Source organism: Bufo gargarizans, chromosome 1 (genome assembly GCF_014858855.1).
Source record: "Bufo gargarizans isolate SCDJY-AF-19 chromosome 1, ASM1485885v1, whole genome shotgun sequence".
NCBI lineage: Eukaryota > Metazoa > Chordata > Amphibia > Anura > Bufonidae > Bufo > Bufo gargarizans.
In genome coordinates, this window is record NC_058080.1 from 685601635 (window position 1) to 685625583 (window position 23949).

Here is a 23949-nt window from a genome sequence, read left to right on the forward strand (position 1 = left end):
GTTGTTGTTGCTAGGCCTCAGGGAGATGCTTGTTCCTTCATCTGGGAAGGAACGGGTTGTCTCTGCCCTGCCAATATCTTTAGGGCTGCTCAGGGTCTCCAGGGCTTCCAGGTTCCTGTGTATGGGCATCTCTACCTTCAGGGGGTGCCCATACGGTTATGAGTCAGGGCCAGGAGAAGGTTTCTTTAGGTGGTGACCCTTTCCCTTCCCTAGTTTTAAAGCCTATTGGCTTCCCCCCCCCCCCCCCCCCCGGTTGTTGGTGTGGTGTTTCCTCCTTTTACCTCATCCGTGACTAGCATTCAGGAGCGCTAGAACCAGAAGCCACGTTTCCTGGCCCGGAATGCCTTCCCTGGGTGACATGGGGGAAGGATTCTGTATTAGTAATAGGCCTGAGCATGTTTAAGAACTTCAGGCCAATTACTAGTATTTTCCAATGCTGGCCTGTGGGTGGCAGCACTGCATTGGAATATACAGATTTCTTAATTCTAATTTCCCCCCCCCCCTTTCCCAGAATAAAATCTATTTTAAAAAGTCAATGTCTGTTTATCTTTCCTCTATAGGCATTCAAACGCCTGAACCGTTGAACACCAAATTTGCTACATAGGTACATTGGGTGTCTGGGAAGGTTTTTCGTAAAGCTGTTTAAAGAGGTTTTCTCCGCTCTCTAGGAAATACTGTTCTTGAGATATTCCAAAAAATGCAATAATGGCACCATCACATGACCTGTATTAGCCAATAGAAGCTCGCATATCCTTTACTCATATCCTGACATACACACGGTCACATGACCCTTATTAGCCAGTAAAAGGTCGCAGGTCCTTCAGTCTTTGCCTCACTGACATACAGAGTTTTACATCAGGTTTTCATAACGACTAAGCCAATTTTCTTCACTGTTAGGGTAGGGCGCTGTGGAGGTCACTGTTAGGAGGGTGGGCAATGTGGAAGTCACTGTTAAGGCGGTGGGGTGATGTGGAGATCACTGTTAAGGGAGTAGGGGGTTCTAGAGGTCACTGTTAAAGGGGTAGGGTGCTATGGAGGTCACTGGTATAGGGGATAGTTAAAAATAAACAGTCGGGGTATATAGGACGAGTAGCGATTTTCCCCCTTAAATTTTTTTTTTTTTTTAAACAGCATGGATGGGCACCCTTGGAAAAAATCCAATAAACGCACAAACAAACCAATCAACACTTTATATTCAGGCAGCGTTGGGTGTCTGATGCTCCATTCAAATGGGGAAACACAGGCCACCCTTGCTGATCAAATATTTACACCTATCCTATAGATAGAGGATAAGTTGTTATGGGACAGCCACTTTAATTATAATTTTTTTAGTTAGTTGCAAGAGTGCACATTGGGTGTTTATTTGGATTAAGGCTCTGTTAAGGAAGGAAAGTAAACCTGCTCTACACACATTTCAGACTCTGCTTAGGACCATAATCATCATAAAGGATTTCTCCAGTTTCATTATTATTTTTTGGATCTTCATTATTATTTTCAGTATTATTTTAACCCCATATACTCATTTTTCATGTTGGCATTTTCCTCCCCCTGTTCTCAGCATCACTGTATCTTGGCAGGATGTTTACATGTAGAACTTCCTGTTTTCATCAGCTTCCTGCTAGTTTTCTAACTGAGCCAAGCATGATTTGCTCTTTTAATGTCTCTCAGGGTTTGCTCTGCCTGCCACACTGTTCCCTCTGCAGAAGTAATGTCGCCTACACCTCCCCTCTAAGTTAGGTAGAGCAAGCCATAAGAAACATTGTAGATCAAAGCCTGTTGGGTTTGGTTAAAAAACCAAGCAGGAAACTTATAAAAACAGAAAGTTCTGCATATAAAAATCCTGCCAGGATACAGTGAACCGTGGACAGTGGAACTAAAATGTTGACATGAAAAACGGGTATATAGGGCAAAAATATGCAGTATTTAGTGGTACTCTGGGCAAATAAAGAATTTGTTTATAAAACCAGAGAATTCCTTTGATTATATAAAACATGTTGATTTTAGTATTTTTGTTTTTCCTGAGTTAAAAAAAAAAGTAAGGCATGGGAAGGTATTGAAATAATAAAAAATTACATTCACTGTTTCAAACCGCCTCCGTTCTGACACAGCCACTCTGTCCTATATTCCAGGCTTTGTGTTTTTTTTTTAAGCCAACCACAGAGCTTAGCTGTTTTGTGGCATAAAAGCTGAGGCCAGTAATTGGCTGCAGAGGTCACATAAGATGTACAGGATGTCATGGCTGTAGTGGCGCGTTCGCTCAGAATAGTGGTGCTGGAACAGAGGGTGTTTGGAATTAGTTTTTATTATTTTAATAACTTTTTTTTTACACGTGGACAGCTCCTTTTAACAGACTTTACTTCCCATATAGATTAATGTATGTAATGACAACTACTGGTCATTAGCAGCAGGTAGTTGCAGGATCAAGATGAACATACTTGTCATGCTGTCTGACCATAGGTCATACTTAAAGGCGTGCCCTAACAACTTACTGTGTACTATTAATACATAGGCTAATGTACTGGGATATAGACGGAAAATAAAAAATTTGATTCCTCAGTGGTGATACATTTTAATGGCTAACTGAAAAGATGGCACAATTGCATCAATCGCATGTCTATACAAGAACGTACATAAGGATAATGAGGTAGATAAGACAATTGATGTAAAGCAGATCAACATGAGTGGAGGAGGAAACAAACTGTTGTAGCAGTAAATTGTTGTAGCATATATAGATAAGGAGTGTGAAAGTTTAATTTGTCCTCTAAAATATCTAATCCATGAATGTGATGAAACCAAGAGTTCTGAAAGGCACATTCTTTAAAGAGGTTGTGCCATGAAAATTATTCTGCCCTTTTCAAACCAGTACCTGGATCTGAATACTTTTGTAATTGTATCGAATAAAATTTTTTGCATAGCTCCTGAGGTATTTTGTAGCACCACCTGATGTTTATTTCTTGTCCCCCCCCCCCCCCCCCCCATAGAGTTGGTTGCACGCGCTCAGTTTAAATCTTCAACTATCACCAGACATATTTTCTGTTAGAAGCTGTGGCTTTACAGGGAAAAAGAGCTGAAAGGACACACACCCTGAATTGCCATGCTGAAATTAATCTAGTAGAAAGATTGGAGCAATGACTAGAGAGATCTCTGAATCCATGTGAGGTACAGGGCTGGTTCTAGCTTTGTGAGAAAGAGATTGTCATGTACTGTATGATTTCTGATATTCATTCTTTACATCAATCGTAGCATAACCCCTTTAAGAGATGTAGAAGGTGTGGTAAAGTGTATGGAAAAGTCTAGGAAGGGGTGTATATCTCACCCAGGTTCCTCAACTGGGTGAGGTAAGAAAAATCCAGAAAAAGCTAAAGTGGTTTCAGCAAGGTGTAGGTTGCTGAGACAGTTTTGTTAAAAGTTCAAGGGCTGGATTTTACTTGGACTGGGAAGGTAGTGGGACCTCCCCAGTCCAACCCCATTCCAGGGCAGGTTTTTCCCCTAGCCTGAGGGATCCTCAGGTGTAGCCAGCTGGGATCGTTAGGGGCATCCCAGACTTTCAGTCAGTAGGAATTATGCCTGGAAGAAGTCTAAGAAGCTGGCTGCCTTACTGGCTAGTTACGCCGGAGTCTCTGTGTGTGACCTGCACTCAATAGGTGAGCGTGGAGCTAATCTGTATTAGTTGGAGCCCAGACGGGCAGGAGTTGATTTTGTTTAATTTATGTTTTGTGATGATGAATCTACACCGTACCTAGTGAAGTATAACTGGAGTTGCCTGTAAATTGCTGGACTGTCATAAAATAAAGCATCAGTTTGGACTTTAATCCTGTTGTCTATTAACGAATCTGTCATGGCCGCCCTGTTTGAGAGAGCAACCCCTTGCAAAAGGAATAATGTAAAAAAACATCTTTAAAAAAATCTGTAAAATTACCCACAAACCACATATTTACCAATAACTAAACTTTATTAAATATGTCCAAAATATTAAAATAATATACATGAATTTGCTCTGGTCATCAAAGCCTCATCAGGGTTGTATGAAATTAAACACACACAGCTGTTTTCATTCAGAAAAGTTGCCAGTTTCCATGGGCTGTGTTTGGTATTGCAACTCGGTTCAATTCATTTGTTTCTTTACACAGGTCCCATACTTACCTTCTGGCAAGATTCAAACTGCTAATGTGATAAAACTATTACAAGGACGGAAAGGAAGATTGGTTGACCTTGGATCAGGAGATGGAAGACTGGTACGGTAGATGTATGGGTGGGTTCACATTATGGCTTTCCCATCTGTTTAGGGTATACAAAAGACTTAGATCCAACTGTACAACATGACTGCTCATGTCTTCATTGCTGCATGTATAGTGATAAAACAACCTGTCTCCTTGTAAGCACTGTGATTAAATGGTAAGAGTCCTGTTGCTAATTTCTGTGGCCTAATAGGGTGTTATTTGACTCTAATGGTTTGATCCCATTTTGCGTTTTGTAGCTTTTTTTAAATTAATAACAAAAATTATTATTATTATTTTTAATAAAATGCGGCCAAAAACGATGCAAAGGCCTAATGTGTTAACCACTTCAACCCCGCTAGCTAAAACCCCCTTAATGACCAGGCCACTTTTTACACTTCTGCACTACACTACTTTCACCGTTTATCGCTCGGTCATGCAACTTACCACCCAAATGAATTTTACCTCCTTTTCTTCTCACTAATAGAGCTTTCATTTGGTGCTACTTTTTTTGTTATTAATCAAAATGTAACGATTTTTTTGCAAAAAAATGACATTTTCACTTTCAGCTGTAAAATTTTGCAAAAAAAACGACATCCATATATAAATTTTTCGCTAAATTTATTGTTCTACATGTCTTTGATAAAAAAAAAAAAAAATGTTTGGGCAAAAAAAAAAAAATGGTTTGGGTAAAAGTTATAGCGTTTACACACTATGGTACAAAAATGTGAATTTCCGCTTTTTGAAGCAGCTCTGACTTTCTGAGCACCTGTCATGTTTCCTGAGGTTCTACAATGCCCAAACAGTAGAAAACCCCCACAAATGACCCCATTTCGGAAAGTAGACACCCTAAGGTATTCGCTGATGGGCATAGTAAGTTCATAGAACTTTTTATTTTTTGTCACAAGTTAGCGGAAAATGATGATTTTTTCTTTTTTTTTTCTTACAAAGTCTCATATTCCACTAACTTGTGACAAAAAATAAAAAATTCTAGGAACTCGCCATGCCTCTCACGGAATACCTTGGGGTGTCTTCTTTCCAAAATGGGGTCACTTGTGGCGTAGTTATACTGCCCTGGCAATTTAGGGGCCCAAATGTGTGAGAAGTACTTTGCAATCAAAATCTGTAAAAAATGGCCTGCAAAATCCGAAAGGTGCTCTTTGGAATGTGTGCCCCTTTGCCCACCTTGGCTGCAAAAAAGTGTCACACATCTGGTATCGCCGTACTCAGGAGAAGTTGGGGAATGTGTTTTGGGGTGTCATTTTACATATACCCATGCTGGGTGAGATAAATATCTTGGTCAAATGCCAACTTTGTATAAAAAAATTGGAAAAGTTGTCTTTTGCCAAGATATTTATCTCACCCAGCATGGTTATATGTAAAATGGCACCCCAAAACACATTCCCCAACTTCTCCTGAGTACGGCAATACCAGATGTGTGACACTTTTTTGCAGCCTAGGTGGGCAAAGGGGCACATATTCCAAAGTGCACCTTTCGGATTTCACCGGTCATTTTTTACAGATTTTGATTGCAAAGTACTTCTCACACATTTGGGCCCCTAAATTGCCAGGGCAGTATAACTACGCCACAAGTGACCCCATTTTGGAAAGAAGACACCCCAAGGTATTCCGTAAGGGGCACGGCGAGTACCAAGAATTTTTTTATTTTTTGTCACAAGTTAGCGGAAAATGATGATATATTTTTTATTTATTTATTTTTTATATTTTTTATTTTAATTTTTTCCTTATAAAGTCTCATGTTCCACTAACTTGCGACAAAAAATAAAAAATTCTAGGAACTCGCCATGCCCCTCACAGAATACCTTGAGGTGTCTTCTTTCCAAAATGGGGTCACTTGTGGCGTAGTTATACTGCCCTGGCATTCTAGTGGCCCAAATGTGTAAGAAGTAGTTTGCAATCAAAATCTGTAAAAAATGACCGGTGAAATCCGAAAGGTGCACTTTGGAATATGTGCCCCTTTGCCCACCTTGGCTGCAAAAAAGTGTCACACATCTGGTATCGCCGTACTCAGGAGAAGTTGGGGAATGTGTTTTGGGGTGTCATTTTACATATAACCATGCTGGGTGAGAAAAATATCTTGGCAAAAGACAACTTTTCCAATTTTTTTATACAAAGTTGGCATTTGACCAAGATATTTATCTCACCCAGCATGGGTATATGTAAAATGACACCCCAAAACACATTCCCCAACTTCTCCTGAGTACGGCGATACCAGATGTGTGACACTTTTTTGCAGCCAAGGTGGGCAAAGGGGCACATATTCCAAAGTGCACCTTTCGGATTTCACCGGTCATTTTTTACAGATTTTGATTGCAAACTACTTCTTACACATTTGGGCCACTAGAATGCCAGGGCAGTATAACTACGCCACAAGTGACCCCATTTTGGAAAGAAGACACCTCAAGGTATTCTGTGAGGGGCATGGCGAGTTCCTAGAATTTTTTATTTTTTGTCGCAAGTTAGTGGAACATGAGACTTTATAAGGAAAAAATTAAAATAAAAAATATAAAAAATAAATAAATAAAAAATATATCATCATTTTCCGCTAACTTGTGACAAAAAATAAAAAAATTCTTGGTACTCGCCGTGCCCCTTACGGAATACCTTGGGGTGTCTTCTTTCCAAAATGGGGTCACTTGTGGCGTAGTTATACTGCCCTGGCAATTTAGGGGCCCAAATGTGTGAGAAGTACTTTGCAATCAAAATCTGTAAAAAATGGCCTGCAAAATCCGAAAGGTGCTCTTTGGAATGTGTGCCCCTTTGCCCACCTTGGCTGCAAAAAAGTGTCACACATCTGGTATCGCCGTACTCAGGAGAAGTTGGGGAATGTGTTTTGGGGTGTCATTTTACATATAACCATGCTGGGTGAGAAAAATATCTTGGCAAAAGACAACTTTTCCAATTTTTTTATACAAAGTTGGCATTTGACCAAGATATTTATCTCACCCGGCATGGGTATATGTAAAATGACACCCCAAAACACATTCCCCAGCTTCTCCTGAGTACGGCGATACCACATGTGTGACACTTTTTTGCAGCCTAGATGCGCAAAGGTGCCCAAATTCCTTTTAGGAGGGCATTTTTAGGCATTTGGATCCCAGACTTCTTCTCACGCTTTAGGGCCCCTAAAAAGCCAGGGCAGTATAAATACCCCACATGTGACCCCACTTTGGAAAGAAGACACCCCAAGGTATTCAATGAGGGGCCTGGCGAGTTCATAGAATTTTTTTTTTGGGCATAAGTTAGCGGAAATTGATTTTTTTTTTGTTTGTTTTTTTTCTCACAAAGTCTCACTTTCCGCTAACTTGGGACAAAAATGTAAATCTTTCATGGACTCAATATGCCCCTCAGCGAATACCTTGGGGTGTCTTCTTTCCAAAATGGGGTCAGTTGTGGGGTGTTTGTACTGCCCTGGCATTTGAGGGTCTCCGCAATCATTACATGTATGGCCAGCATTAGGAGTTTCTGCTATTCTCCTTATATTGAGCATACAGGTAATGAGATTTTTTTTTCCGTTCAGCCTCTGGGCTGAAAGAAAAAAAATGAACGGCACAGATTTCTTCATTCGCATCGATCAATGTGGATGAAAAAATCTCTGCCAAAAAAAAAAAAAGAGGGGAAAGGCGTCTGCCAGGACATAGGAGCTCCGCCCAACATCCATACCCACTTAGCTCGTATGCCCTGGCAAACCAGATTTCTCCATTCACATCAATCGATGTGGATGAATAAATCATTGCCGGGAATTTTTTTTTATTTTTTTATTTACAAAGTGTTTGTTTGCCAAAGCATAGGAACGCCGCCTCCTCCTCAGCTCGTATGCCTTGGCAAACGTATCTGTTACTGCAGAGTAGAAATCTCGTCTTGCAGCGCCGCATACACCGACTTGCGTGTAATCTGACAGCAGCGCAATGCTTCTGTCAGAATGCACATCAGTGCTGCAGCTAGTCGATCGGTTGGTCCACCTGGGAGGTAAAAAAAAAAAAAAAAAACAGGCCGCAACGCAATAATTTTATTAACTTTGGAACAGAACATATAAACTTTAACTTTTTGAACTAAACATTAACCTTTTTGCTTACTGGTGTTTTTTTTTTTTTTTTTTTTTTACCTTTTATAGAACAAACCTCTCCTTCCCCATGGGTCAATGTGCAAAGCGCAAATCGCCCAAAGATGTGGCGAAGTGCGTTATGCACTTTGTCCCAGGTGAAAGGAGAGGTTTGCAGCAGCTGTGAGTAAATGGGCCCTAATAGCCCTGTGTGCCTGTCCTGGTGAGATGATCCCTATGCTAGGTGTACCTGTGTGTGGTACTTCCGGAAACACTCCCCTAAGCATAGGGCAGGGTGGTCAAGACAGTCAGGACAGAAATAGCGGTTGTCACGCCTTATTCCACTCCTGCTACAGACACAACATCTTTTTCGGGGTGACGGTTGGGTTGAGGTACCAGCAACGACTTTGGGGAAATGTCGCTCGTGTAGACGGCTAACTACACTGGTGGATGGGGCCACGGAACCTCCTGGGTACAGGAGGTTCTCGATGATCTCTTCCTGAAATTTGAGGAAGGATCGTGTTCTCCCAGCCTTACTGTAGAGAACAAAACTATTATACAGAGCCAATTGAATTAAATATACAGACACCTTCTTATACCAGCGTCTGGTTCTGCGGGAAACTAAATACGGAGACATCTGGTCATTGAAGTCCACCCCTCCCATGTGAAGGTTATAGTCGTGGACTGAGAGGGGCTTTTCAATGACACGGGTTGCGCGCTCAATTTGTATTGTCGTGTCTGCGTGAATGGAGGAGAGCATGTAAACGTCACGCTTGTCTCTCTATTTCACCGTTACACAGTGCAGCCCTCTGCCCCCTTGCAAGACGGGTGCTAACGAGCCGTTGGGGGAAGCCCGCGCGACTACCACAGGCGCCAATCCGTTCTAGAAACAAATGCCTAAAGAGGGCCACACTTGTGTAGAAATTGTCCACATAAAGATGGTACCCCTTGCCGAATAAGGGTGACACCAAGTCCCAGACTATCTTCCCACTGCTCCCCAGGTAGTCAGGGCAACCGACCGGCTCCAAGGTCTGATCTTTTCCCTCATAGACACGAAATTTGTGGGTATAGCCTGTGGCCCTTTCACAGAGCTTATACAATTTGACCCCATACCGGGCGCGCTCGCTTGGGATGTATTGTTTGAAGGCAAGGCGCCCGGTAAAATGTATCAGGGACTCGTCTACGCAGATGTTTTGCTCTGGGGTATACAAATCTGCAAATTTCAGGTTGACATGGTCTGAGGGGCCGAATTTTGTGGAGCCGGTCAAAAGCAGGGTGGCCTCTGGGACGGGAGGCGGTGTTGTCGCTAAAGTGCAGGAAACGCAGGATGGTCTCAAATCGTGTCCTGGACATAGCAGCAGAGAACATGGGCATGTGATGAATTGGGTTCGTGGACCAATATGACCGCAATTCATGCTTTTTAGTTAGACCCATGTTGAGGAGAAGGCCCAAAAAAAAAATAATTTCGGAAACTTGGACTGGTTTCCTCCGGAAAGGCTGGGCATAAAAGCTTCCCGGGTTAGCGGTTATAAATTGTGTGGCATACCGATTTGTTTCTGCCACAACTAAGTCTAAGAGCTCCGCAGTCAAGAACAGCTCAAAAAATCCCGGGGCCGAACCGATCTGAGCTGTCTCAACCCGAACTCCAGACTGGGCGGTGAAAGGGGGAACTACAGGTGCGGCTGAAGTTGGGGTCTGCCAATCGGGGTTTGCCAGCACCTCAGGGATTCTAGGGGCTCTACGGACACGTCTTTGCGGTGGCTGCGACGGGGTCACTACTGCACGTGCCACCGTACCAGCTTCAACTGCCGTTCTGGTGCTCGCTACTTCACCATGTTCTACGGCAGTGCTGGTACTAGGTCCAGGAAGGGCTGCGCTGCTGGTGTATGCCTCACCACGTAATCCGACAGCAGCAGCCCCACTCTGCTGCTCTTGAAGCGGATCCTGCGCAACCTGCGGTCTAGCGACAAGGGGCCGGGTACGCCTGGTGCTATCAGGGACCTCAGCCTCCTCGTCCGAACTTTGGGTCAGAGAGCCACTGCTTTCTACAGGTTCGTATTCTGACCCGCTAGATTCATCAGATGAGGGTTCCCATTCCTCATCCGACTGGGTCAGAAGCCTGTAGGCCTCTTCAGAAGAATACCCCCTGTTTGACATGTGGGCAACTAAATTTAGGGGTATTCCCTGAGACTACCCAAGAAAAAAAAGCAAGCCTGTCTTACAAATGGGAGGCTAGTGAAGTACCGGAGGCCGCTGCGGTTGATAAAAAATATCAAAACTGATTGATTTTTTTTATCGCCGCAGCGCGTGTAAAGTGAATGTGCAGTGATCAAAAAAATAATAATTTTGTCACTGCGGTGGGGCGGGCGTGGGCGACCGATCAGGCCTGATCGGGCAAACACTGCGTTTTGGGTGGAGGGAGAACTAAAGTGACACTAATACAATTATAGATCTGACCGTGATCAGTTTTGATCACTTCCAGATACTATAAAAGTACAAATGCTGATTAGCGATACGCTAATCAGCGAATAACGGAGTGCGGTGGGCTGGGCGCTAACTGATCCCTAAACTACCTAACCAAGGGGCCTAAACTATACCTAAAACCTAACGGTCAATACCAGTGAAAAAAAAAAGTGACAGTTTGCACTGATCACTTTTTTCCTTTCACTAGTGATTGACAGGGGCGATCAAAGGGTTAATTGGGGTTCAGGGGGGTGATCTGGGGCTAAGTATGTAGTGTTGGTGTACTCACTGTGAAGCCTGCTCCTCTGCTGGATCCAACTGACAAAAAGGACCAGCAGAGGAGCAGGCCAGCCATATAACAGATCATATTTACAAATATGATCTGCTATCTGGCTTGTCATTGGGTTTTTTTTAAAAATCAGCAACCTGCCAGCCGCGATCATTGGCTGGCAGGTTGCTGACGAAATGCTCCTTGACGAAATGCCGGCCCGCGATGCGCATGCGCGGGCCGGCTGTGACCGAAATCTCGCGAGATGACGCACGGATGCGTCCAGGAGGAATAAATCAACCACCTCTCGGACGCATCCGTGCGTTATGCGGTCGGGTGGTGGTTAAAAGGTGTAATTGAATTAACTGTTATTGAGAGGTGAATATTAGTGATGAGTGAGCATGCTCGGCCGAACTGCTGTTCGTCTTGAGCTTCGCTATGCTCGGCAGATCTGAGTGCTCGGTTACAATTTAATACAATGGAAGTCAATAGGAGAACCCCAGACACCCCCTTCTCGGAAGAGAAGAGGGTGTCTGGTTCATAAACAAAAGTTAGAAATTGATGTTTGGCAACAACATTAAGAGGATAACTGGATGCGTCTTAGACTCATATTATGTACGACATACAATAGACAACCACACAAAGGCTATATGCCAAAAGCCAGGTATGTACAAGCCATCCATCTATCCATGAGACGGATAACAGCCAGCATACCTTACAATGGCAGCCTAAACCTCAAAGTTGCTTCACATCTGTTGGATACCTTGGATGGACCTGCACATCTAGATCAATATCATTAGGGCGACAAAAAGTTTTCGGATTGTCCTAACATACATAGTACATAAGGCCGAAAAAAGACATTTGTCCATCTAGTTCGGCCTGTTATCCTGCAAGTTGATCCAGAGGAAGGCAAAAAAAAAAACCTGTGAGGTAGAAGCCAATTTTCTCCACTTTAGGGGAATAAAAATTCCTTCCCGACTCCAATCAGGCAATCAGAATAACTCCCTGGATCAACGACCCCTCTCTAGTAGCTATATCCTGTAATATTATTAAGCTCCAGAAATACGTCCAGGCCCCTCTTGAATTCCTTTATTGTACTCGCCATCACCACCTCCTCAGGCAGAGAGTTCCAGAGTAATATTCAATAACCTTTTCTATACAGTTTTGTCATGTAAAAACTAATTTGCATAAACATGGGCATATGGGAAAGATATTCAAATGAGCAGAATCTGCCTTGTTTTTCAGCTGTCAGAAGACTATGAAAACAATAGATGGCGCTATTGAGTTATAAATAGCGCCCTCTATTGGTTTCACAGACTTATGACGAGACAAATATTTTTGTCAGAAGACTATGAAACCAATAGAGGGCGCTGTTCATAACTCAATACCGCCCTCTATTGGTTTTATAGTCTTCTGACAAAAATATTAGACTTATTAGTGTAGCTTATTAGTGTAGCCTTTTGCATGGAAAATTCATGATTTACTGGTTCTCAGTCAGATGAGAGCTGGTTTGGAATATCTCATAGTGCACAAGGCTGCCATTGTAAGGTAGATTGATGGCTTGCACATACCTGGCTTTTGGCATACAGCGTTTGTGTGGTTGTCTATTGTATGTTGTACATAAAAGGAGTGTAAGATGCATTCAGCTATCCTCTTAATGCCATTTCCAAACCATTTTGATGGGGTTTCCATCAATTTCTAACCTTTTTTTATGAACCAGTCGCCACCTTCTCTTCCGAGCGGGGGCACCTGGTTGTCTTCCATTATACTTGGGTGCTCGGTCGAGCACACGAATATAGCAATGTGTTTGGGCCGAACACCCGAATACTTTGGTGCTCGCTCATCACTAGTGAATATCTATAAAAACAGGAAAAATACACCCCCTACTCTTATTAAATACTGATCCTGAAGCGTGCAGCTTTATGCAGGAGCACAATTTGTAAAAAATATGGGACAAAATAGTGCAACATGCTTTGCTTTTTTGTCTGTAAAAATGCTGTGTTTTCTAATAGTCAATAGGGTATGTCAGGTCACATTGGCTTCCATCATTTGATGGAACACTGCTTCTATTTTCATTATTGCCTATAAATAAACTTAAATAAAAATGCCAATGTGAACCCAGCCAACAGGGCTTAAACGTGGAATATCTCGGGTTATATAGCAGCTACAGCTATGAGTCATAACCTATAGATGTAAAACTGTATGTTGGCCTGTTTCATGCAAGCTCTGGCTGCTGCACATGATCTCACACTTTACATGGTACGAAACAAATGGCATCTTTGGACAGCATGGTGGCTCAGTGCTTAACATAGGTTTGAATCTGTCCATGGACAACATCTGCATGGAGTTTGTAAGTTCAACTTGATTTGCGTGGGTTTCCTCTGGGTACTCCAGCTTCCAATGAAATACTGATAGGGAATTTGTGAAATCTAAAAGGCTTGTGGAATATGTTGGTGTAAGTAAATATAATAAAGAAATGTACTTACTAATGTTGTTACCGCACTATTACACTCCATCACTACTCAGCTGGCACATGTGGTAGAAAGTGACAATCCGTGAGTGGGGATTTACACTTTTTTTTTTTTTTCTCAGTTTTGCCAACAATTTCCCCTTTTACTAATTTAACCATCCAGTTCCTTTTAAAACATCTGGGTGGAGTCCTTGCTTAGTTCCCTATAAGACCTTTATAAGGCCCCGTAGGAATTGCAGTAAGAGGAAGTATTATGAACGAGGGGCAGACATCCTCCAGGACAGATTTGAGATGAAGGGATGTGATGCAGATTTCATAAGGGAAACAAAAAATGTTCATGGGAAGAATGAGGAGGCAACTACTGTTACAGAATAGGAACATAAGAGATGTGTTATTAACCACTTCAGCACTCCTAGCTTAAACCCCCTTAATGACCAGACCACTTTTTACAATTCTGAACTACACTACTTTCACAGTTTATTGCTCGGTCATACAACTTACCACCCAAATGAATTTTACCTCCTTTTCTTCTCACTAATAGAGCTTTCATTTGGTGGTATTTCATTGCTGCTGAGCATTTTTAACTTTTTTTGATATTAATCAAAATTGACCGAAATTTTTGCAAAAAAAATGACATTTTTCACTTTCTGTTGTAAACTTTTTCAAATAAAACTACATTTCTATATACATTTTTCTCTAAATTTATTGTTCTACATTTCATTGATAAAAAAAAATGCAATAAGTGTATATTTATTGGTTTGGGTGAAAGTTATAGCGTTTACAAACTATGGTGCACTTTGACTTTCTGAGCACCTGTCATGTTTTCTGAGGTTCTACAATGCCCAGACAGACTTTTCTTACAAAGTCTCATTCCACTAACTTGCGACAAAAAATACAATTTTACATGAACTCACCATACCCCTCACGGAATACCTTGGAGTGCCTTCTTTCCAAAATGGGGTCACATGTGGGGTATTTATACTGCCCTTGCATTTTAGGGGCCCTAAAGCGTGAGAAGTAGTTTGAAATCCAAATGCATAAAAATGCCCTGTGAAATCCTAAAAGTACTCATTGGAATTTGGGCCCCTTTGCGCACCTAGACTGCAAAAAAGTGTCACACATGTGGTATCGCCGTACTCAGAAGAAGTAGGGCAATGTGTTTTGGGGTGTATTTTTACATATACCCATGCTGGGTGAGAGAAATATCTCTGTAAAAGACAACATTTCTCTTTTTTTTTTTTTTTTTTTTTTTTTTTTTTTTATATTTCTTTTTTATACAAAGTTATCATTTTACAGAGATGTTTCTCTAACCCAGCATGGGTATATGTAAGAATACACCCCAAAACACATTGCCCTACTTATCCTGAGTACGGCGATACCACATGTGTGACACTTGTTTTGCAGCCTAGGTGCGCAAAGGGGCCCAAATTCCAATGAGTACCTTTTTAGGAGGGCATTTTTAGGCATTTGGATTCCAGACTTCTTCTCACGCTTTAGGGCCCCTAAAATGCCAGGGCAGTATAAATACCCCACATGTGACCCCATTTTGGAAAGAAGACACCCCAAAGTATTCACGGAGGGGCATTGTGAGTTCATGTATGATTTGAATTTGTTTTCACAAGTTAACGGAAAATGACACTTTCTGAGGAAAAAAATAAATAAAGTTTCCATTTCTGCTAACTTCTGGCAAAAAAAAATAAAAAATCTCCCACGGACTCACTATGCCCCTCAGTGAATACCTTGGGGTATCTACTTTCCGAAATGAGGTCATTTGTGGGGTATGTTTACCGTTCTGGCATTTTGGGCGGGGCTAAATTGTAAGCAACCCTGTAAAGCCTAAAGGTACTCGTTGGCCTTTCGGCCCCTTTACGCACCTAGGCTTCAAAAAAAGTGTCACACGTGGTATCGCCGTACTCAGGAGAAGTAGGGCAATGTGTTTTAGGGTGTATTTTTACATATACCCATGCTGGGTGAGAGAAATATCTCTGTAAATTGACAACTTTGTATAAAAAAATATGTAAAAAGTTGTCATTTACAGAGATATTTCTCACACACAGTATGCCCCAATGAGTACCTTTAGGATTTCACAGGGCATTTTTACGCATTTGGATTCCGTGAGGGGTATGGTAAGTTCATGTAAGATTAAATTTTTTGTCACAAGTTAGTGGAATATGAGACTTTGTAAGAAAAAACAAAAAAATAAATAAATATTTCTGCTAACTTGTGCCAAAAAAATAAAAAAAATCTTCTATGAACTCTCCATGCCCCTCAAAAGTAATCTTTATAGCGCCGCAGCGATTTTACAGTGTTTTTGCAGTGATCAGAAAAAAAAGATTCTGTCACTGCGGTGGGGCGGACTGAACGCAAGTGTGCGCACAAGATCAGGCCTGATCGGACGAACACTGCGTTTTTGTAGAGCCTATTCTTGTCAAGAAAAGGCATTTTCTATATAGTTCTGGCAATGTGCGGATCCGCAAAATGTGGAAAGCACATTGCCGGTGTCCGTGTTTTGCGGCTTCACAAAACACATACGGACGTCTGAATGGAGACTTATAGGGGGGTGATCAATGACAGGGGGGTGATCAGGGGTTAATAAGTGACAGGAGGGGGGGGGGTGAAGTATAGTGTGGTGATTGGTGCTACACACAGAGCTGCCTGTGTCCTCTGGTGGTTGATCCAAGCAAAAGGGACCACCAGATGACCAGGTAGTAGGTATATTAGACGCTGTTAACAAAACAGCGTCTAATATACCTTTTTGGGGTTAAAAAAATTGCATCTACAGCCTGCCAGCGAATGATCGCTGCTGGCAGGCTGTAGATCAACTTCTCAGCTGCGTGTCGCTTTGAACGCGCGCAAAATCTTGGCTCTCGCGGGATGATGCATCGACGCGTCCAGGAGTAATAACCCGGCCGGCCGCCCGCAGGACGCATCCCTGCGTTAGGCGGTCGGGCGGTGGTTTAGCAGGGCGGTAATGGGAGAGGAGGAAGTTACTATTCCACCCGTTATCTCACAATATAACAGCCTAGCCGGTATACTTAAAACAATAAGAAAACATTGGGATGTTTTTCTGCAAGATAAAATCATTGGAGGGTATATCCCAGACAAACCTAGATTTGTGTGCCAAAAAAAAGCTGCTTATGAGAAGAGATGAGATTGAAGGCAGCGCTACACAGAATATCAGACAACATATTACCTGCTGCACTTAGTGGGGCTTGTATTCATTAATGTTCCCATGCAATACAATTTATGTGGGCAGGACGAAAAGACCCTTATTCCAAAGTCTCCGGTTATATTAATTATCACATCGAGAGAAGATATGACAGCCACCCGGTATCGAGACATTAAAGTGAGAAATACAAAAGACAATTTAAAGGTTGCTAAGTATGTGCCACAAAAAGAATAACAACAGATTAGAGAGGAGATTATATTAAAGCTATGTTGAGCTGATTTTATATTTTTTTTTTACCTGATTTCGATGGCTCCAACTGGATTAAATTTATGAAGCGAAACTATTCGCTTTTAATTGAAACATCTGTCATTTTTGAAAATCTGTAACCAGAAATGTTTGTTCTTTGAGTTAAGGAAAATAGTTCAATACGTTTGTATCCACCACCCCGGATCATTTTGGATTTTCCGATGTAAAGCAGTACACAGATGTGTGATGTCAATGACAAAAGAAAACGCTTATTTTTCCAAAGCGTGCCGGACTTATTTTGGTCCACATCAGTATCCGTAGCAAGAGTGACGTTACTAAACGCTCTGTTCAACATTTTGGGGATACATCAGACCGGTGGAGTTTATCAGACAGTCAGACTTCTCACATGAACATTCTGGACTGGCACCTGTGCAGCTTTTGCTAGGACATTTTGCAAATCAGATAATAGTTAATTTGTGGTTTCCAAATGCCCTCAAAGGAAACCTGTCACCAGAAAATGAAAATTAATCTGCAGGACCATGTTATAGACTGGAGAAGCTGAGCAGGATATATAGTTTTATGGGAAAAGATTCAGTAAAACTTTGTAATTTATTCATTTATATCCATGCTCATTCTGGGCTTTGAATTCCTATCAGTGATTGACAGCTCTCTCTGTATACAGTCATAGAAGGAAGGCTGTCAATCACTAATGGGACTGACTCCTTGACTTCAAAGCCCAGAATAAGCTGGAATTTAAATGAATGAAATACAAGTTTTACTGAATCTTTTCCCATAAACCATCTATCAATCTGCTCAGCTCCTCCTGCTCTATAATATGCTGCCTGCAGATTAATTAGTATTTTCAAGGGGATAGGTTCCCTTTAATATTCCCAAATTGTGTATCATTTTAAAAATGTATTGCTTGGTTTTTGTTTGATCCTTGGGTTTAATTGTGCCAGCTAAGTAGTGGTGGAGTGTGATAGCAGTAACCACATATAGCGATTAGTACATTTTCTGCTACATTATTGTGGGAGCGTTACCGCAGCACTATCCATCTTGGGGTAGTAGCACGAGCGTGTCCATACTTTAGTTTAGTTGTAGACAATAAAATCTGTGGGTGAACTGGAATCCACCAATTACCACTTACCACATTCCCTATATACTTTAGTGGAAACCTGGCATGCACGCCAAGGCATCCACCTTTCCATTGAAATGTATGGAGAATGCAGCGTCTAGGAATTTTTTTGAATGAGGGTCACATAATATCGGACATCATACAGTACATGACAGTTTCTAAAGAACCTAGAACCAGCCCTGTACCTCACGTGGATCCAGAGATCTCCCCATTCATTGTCTGCTAGATTTATATCAAGCTGACAGCTCAAGGGGAGTGTCTGTTCTGCTGCAGCTCAGGAGGCGTGTCCATGCTCTCCCTATCACAGCTCAGGAGGCGTGTCCATGCTCTCCCTATCACAACTCGGGAGGTAGTTGAAGGATGAAGCGGAGCATGTGCGGCCATCTCTGTGAGCAGGTCAAAGAAATAAAAAAACAAACAGGTGGCGTTATACAGATATATTTTATTGAATTACTCAGTGGCCATGCTAAATTTTTAATTACGTGTGGAGTTGAGTGGACGCCTGGAAGTTTGGGTTCGGCTGAACTTCGCAAAAAAGTTTGAGTTCGGGACACGAACTTGACCCCGAACCCCATTGAAGCCAATGGGGACCCGAACTTTGGAGCACTAAAATGGCTCTAAAAAAGTAATGGAAAGGGCTAGAGGGCTGCAAAAGGCAGCAACATGTAGTTAAGAGCATGGCAAGTACTCTGCAAACAAATGTGAATAGGGAAATGACTTAAAATACGTAAAAATAAAAAATTATAATCTTGATCTAGGAGGAGAAGGCGGTGTAGGTGGAGGAGGTAGCCAACACAGTTTTTTTGTTTTTTATTTATTTTTTTAATTTTTTCTATTTTGTTCAAATTTGGGTCGACCCTAAAACATTAAGAAATATAAAAAATAAAACAGAGAAAGTGCGCTGGAGTTCAACAATGGCTGGGTGAGGCAGGTATACATGTCTGTTCTGCACAAGGTACGGACAAGTCCTGTGGGATCCCTGCCTGGTTCATTTTAATGAACGTGAGCTTGTCTATATTGGCTATATGTGATAACCCCCTCCTGCCGTGCTAAACAAACGTTCAGACAATACACTGGCTGCAGGGCAGGCCAGCACCTCCAAGGCGTAAAGGGCAAGATCAGGCCATGTGCCCAATTTAGAGACCCAGAAGTTGCAGGGGGCAGAACCATCAGTCAGTTCATGTAAGCGTGTGCAAACATACTGCCCCACCATGACGCACGTCCCCGTGACGTCCACAATCCAATTGGATATCTTCCCTATCAACTTTCGATGTTCTTTTATGCGCCTACCATGGTGATCATGGGTAAACGGGGAATCAGGGTTCCATGCCGGAGAGTGAGCCTGAGAAAGGGATACCACATCCAAGGGAGGTCAATGGCTGAAATCTGATCGGGTGGAAATGTGGGACACGTTATTAAAGCGGAAGAATCGAAGGAAAGGAGGGTATGCGCAGCAATTACCCACTCCCCACTCAGGGAGGTAGTGAAGATAAATAACAATACAGGACTCTTAAGATGCCCGGTTATTGGAATGAGTAATCAAAAAATTACAGGGAATGTCACTGCGGTATTTTGGAGGAGGAAACGTTTGACAGGAGAGGCCCTGCTGCCACTTTGTTGACTCTAGATAACTTCTGCCTGATCGCACGCCCCTTAACGTCCACGATCCAATTGGACATCTTCCCTATCAACTTTCGATGTTCTTTTATGCGCCTACCATAGTGGTAACGGGGAATCAGGGTTCCATGCCGGAGAGGGAGCCTGAGAAAGGGATACCACATCCAAGGGAGGTCAATGGCTGAAATCTGATTGGGTGGAAATGTGGGACAAGTTATTAACATAAATTTAGCACATGCGCCAGGCAAGGGATGTGCGTCAAACTAGCTAAGCCCAGAGCTGCTACGAGATTTCGCCCATTATCGCATACCACCAGGCCGGGCTTGTGGCTCACTGGCACTAACCACTCATCGGTCTGTTGTTCCATGCCTGTCCACAGATCCTGCGCAGTGTGGGATTTTTCCTCCAAACAGATACGTTTTCAAAATTGCTGTCGTTTCCCCCTTGCTGTGCTGAAGTTGGTGGTAAAGGTGTTACGCTGACCGGATGAGGAGGTGGTAGAGGATGGGGAAGTGGAGGAGGAGGAGGAGGAGGAGGAGGAAGCAACAGGAGGCAAAGAGAAATACCCTACAATCCTCAGTGGTGGAAGGACATGCGCCAAACTGCTATCCGCCTCAGCCCAGCCACCACTGCATTTACCCAGTGTGCTGTTAGGGAGCTATAACATCCCTGACCGTGCTTACTGGTCCACGTCAATCTCTTCCACTTCTGCGGCAGGCCTATGTGGATGGCCCTGGGAAACCCTGCTAGCAGAGTCATCAAAAAGCAGAAGAGACTGCTGCATGACTTGGGGCTCAGACTGCTTGGCTGATTTGCAAGGGGGTGAGGTGAAAGACCGATGGCCATCGGCTGCAGGTGCCAAATGTGATCTTTCATAGGACTGGGTGGGAGACAATGTAAAGGAACTGGAGGCACTGTCAGCAACCCAATCTACATAGTAACATAGTACTTAAGGCCGAAAAAAGACATTTGTCCATCCAGTTCGGCCTGTCATCCTGCAAGTTGTACTTGTTCTGGCCTCACCATTCGTAGAGCGGCATTTGGGCCTATCAAATAACGCTGAAGGTTCTGTCGCCTACTCGCACCTGAGGAAGGTGTTTCACTTGTGCGTGTAGCTGGCACAGATCGACCACGTCCTCTCCCTGCAACAGGAGCTCTACCAACACCACGACCAGGGCCACGTCCGTTATTTGACTCTCACTTATTTTTTGCAGTCACCCACCGAAGTAACAGACGATTTTTAGAAATTTCGGTCCCTGTCACCTATACAGTGCAGGGTTTTTTCAACTGCAAAAATGGGTTACTGTCACCCACCAACTGAAGAGACAAATTTTTTAAAATTATTTCTCTGTCTGCTATGTAGTGCAGGGGTATAAAACGGCCAACAACGCAAATATGCCAACCCCTGAACTCACAGACGGATTAACTATATTACTGTCCTTGGCACATATGCAGGTGTACTTCACACAAAAATTGGTTTGTCGCACACCTAACTAACAGACGGATTAAAGGGGTTGTCCGAGTTATTTTTTTATTCTTTCTATGTTCCTAACTAAGCAAATGTAACAGCTTTCCAATTCACTCACTTTATCTCCAGTGGCTGGTTTCTCAGATTTCACTGAGCGTCACATGACCTGCGATGTCAGCTTCTCTCCCTGCTCTGATAAAGGTAATTTACAAGCCTGTAAACCAGATGTCACTGTGCTGGCCACACCCCCCTTCACTGCCGTCTGCTCTCTGCTAGGATTCTTAACCCCTTCAGCTGCACAGCTCTGCAGGCAGGGACAATTCTGGGCACTGGAGCTGATATACTAGAGAGAGCATTACACAAGAAGGTAGGGGGAAGATCCTGTGTGTATTAGCAGTGTCATTATACAGCTGGGACATGTAGTCCTACACATACAACATGCTGCAGAGTCTCCCAGCAGGCAGACATGTCACTCAGAGCAGCTCTTGTATCCACTCCCTTAGCAGTGTCATTATACAGCTGGGACTTGTAGTCCTACACATACAACATGCTGCAGAGTCTCCCAGCAGGCAGACATGTCACTCAGGGCAGCACTTGTATTCACTCCCTTTGCAGAGCAGGGGGAGGGGCAGAGATTGTTTTTATTGCAGGTAAACAAAGGGCCAGAAAGAACCAGGGAAATGAGGGGAAAAAATATATAATTTTTTTTGCATAAAACTTGCTTAGCTCCGTTATATATCAGATTTTCAGTGCTATATTATTTTTTTTCATAACTCGGACAACCCCTTTGAGTATTAAATTATTAATATTAATTTTAGATGTTGCATTACACCCACCAAAAAATTGCTGTAGAAAGGTCAGCCACAGAACGAACAAACAGATAAATTATCTTTGTGTCTGGGGTGTAAAAATGGTGTATTGCACATGTTGGTGCAGGAACCCACCCTCCGAGCCACTTGTGAATGACTGGTCTGATAACCGTGGAAATGTCACCCCACAATCCTACAGGTGGATTAACTGTATTTATTTGCCTGGCTGTCAGATATGCAGAGCAGGCCGCAAAGGTACTTTTATGGCCAAAAAAATGTTTTTTTTCACCCACAATGTCCCAGTTGTATTTACTGATTTTTATATTTCACTATCAAATTTGCAGTACAGGCTGCAAAGGTACTTTATGGAAAAAAACCCCACAATGAAACAGATGGATTTAACTGACTTTCTTTCACTATTACAAATACAGTGCAGACCGAAAAGGCACTTTATGGCCCAAAAAAGTGGGGTTTTTTTCATCCACAATGTCCCAGTTGTATTTACTGATTAGATTTCACTTTGCCGTATTTCAGATTTGCCGTACAGGCCGCAAAGGTACTTTATGGGAAAAATATATGATTTTTTTTTTTCACCCGCAGTGAAACAGATGGATTTAACTGATTTTCTTTCACTATCACAAATGCAGTACAGGGCGCGAATGTACTTTTTAGCAAACAATTATTAATTTGTCCCCCCAGAATCTAACAGATGGATTTACTGAATTGATTATACTCGCATATGCAGCACAGGGGTACTTTTACAGAAAAAAATGGGAATATGTCACCCCCGGGTCCCTGAACTCAGACTGATTACCTATGTTATTTTCCCTTCCCCTGGCACATATGCAGTGCAGGTGCACTTAAAATGGGTATATGTTGCCCACTGAACTAAAAGAACAGGATTAAATTATTGTCCCTGGCACATATGCAGTGCTGGTGCACTGAACTTGCACAAAATGGCCGCCGACGCCCACCTAACTAACAGACGGATAAAACGTATTTTTCTATGTCACTGGGCTCAGGGCAGGGTACAAAAAAAAATAAAAAATCGCTGTAGATCAGAGTTAACAACAAGTTCTGATATCACATTCTTTCCTATTCTCTTCCTCACAGCAGCAGCATCGTATCCCTACACTAATAGAGCAGAGTGACGTGTGGCGCTATGTAACTCCAGCTTATATAGAGGCTGGGTCACATGCTGCACTGGCCAATCACAGCCATGCCATTAGTAGGTATGGCTGTGATGGCTTCTAAGGGCACACGAGTTAAACACTTGTTGATTGGCTGCCCTGCAGCATTTTCAAAAAGCACCATTAAATCACCGAACTCAAACTTTTACTGAAATAAAAAAAAAATCGTAAAGTTCGGCATGAACCCGAACTTTACAGTTTGGGAACGCTCAACCCTAATTACGTTCTATTACAAAAGTATTCCGATCCAGGTTCTGGTTTGAAAACTGTAGAATATTTTTAATTAGACAGCCCCTTTAAGCACTGAATGGCAGTATTATTTGGCTAGCATTATTTGGACACTATATGAAGTTATTATGTTGGTTTTTATATCTGTAAGTATTATTTGGAGGCAAAAGGATTTCATTTTGTGGACAACTTCAAGCGAGATGGGTCTTGATATAGAAAGTTATTAAAGGCATCTTATGTACTTCTCTATTGGCAACTGTGATATCAAAGTGTCTACAGTGTGTTTGCTTTAAAAAATAATTTTATTTTTTTTCCATGTTAGGTTTTTGCTGCAGCGTCTATGGGATTACATAGCACTGGCTATGAGTTAAATTCATTCTTGATAAATTGGGCAAAAGTTAAGGCGTATCAGAGAGGGATTTCTCAGGAGCAAGCAACTTTCCTCAAGCAGGATTTTTGGAAAGTAAGTAGATATCCTTGACTTTTGTATAACAGTAATTTTACAAGGTTCATAATAACCAAACATTTTTCATTGTGTGTTTTGTAGGCTAATCTATCAAAGTACAATCATGTGACTGTGTTTCTGGCACCGAGTGTTGTGAGTAG

General features: G+C 42.4%; 1 protein-coding gene across 5 annotated transcripts in view; it reads left to right on the top strand.

The window, feature by feature from the left end:
- LOC122924767 (adenine nucleotide translocase lysine N-methyltransferase-like) overlaps positions 1-23949 on the top strand; it is a 59009-nt gene that overhangs the window by 29389 nt on the left and 5671 nt on the right. For 4 of the 5 annotated variants that reach the window (XR_006387431.1, XR_006387432.1, XM_044276182.1 and 1 more), the window contains exons 3-5: positions 4131-4235; positions 23666-23806; positions 23891-23941. Coding sequence is in view for 3 of the 5 variants with exons in the window: in XM_044276182.1 (XP_044132117.1) it covers positions 4131-4235; positions 23666-23806; positions 23891-23941 (297 nt within the window). In the remaining 2 variants the exon portion in view is untranslated. The remainder of the gene's footprint in view (positions 1-4130; positions 4236-23665; positions 23807-23890; positions 23942-23949) is intronic. The other variant, XM_044276183.1, reaches the window with a different exon arrangement.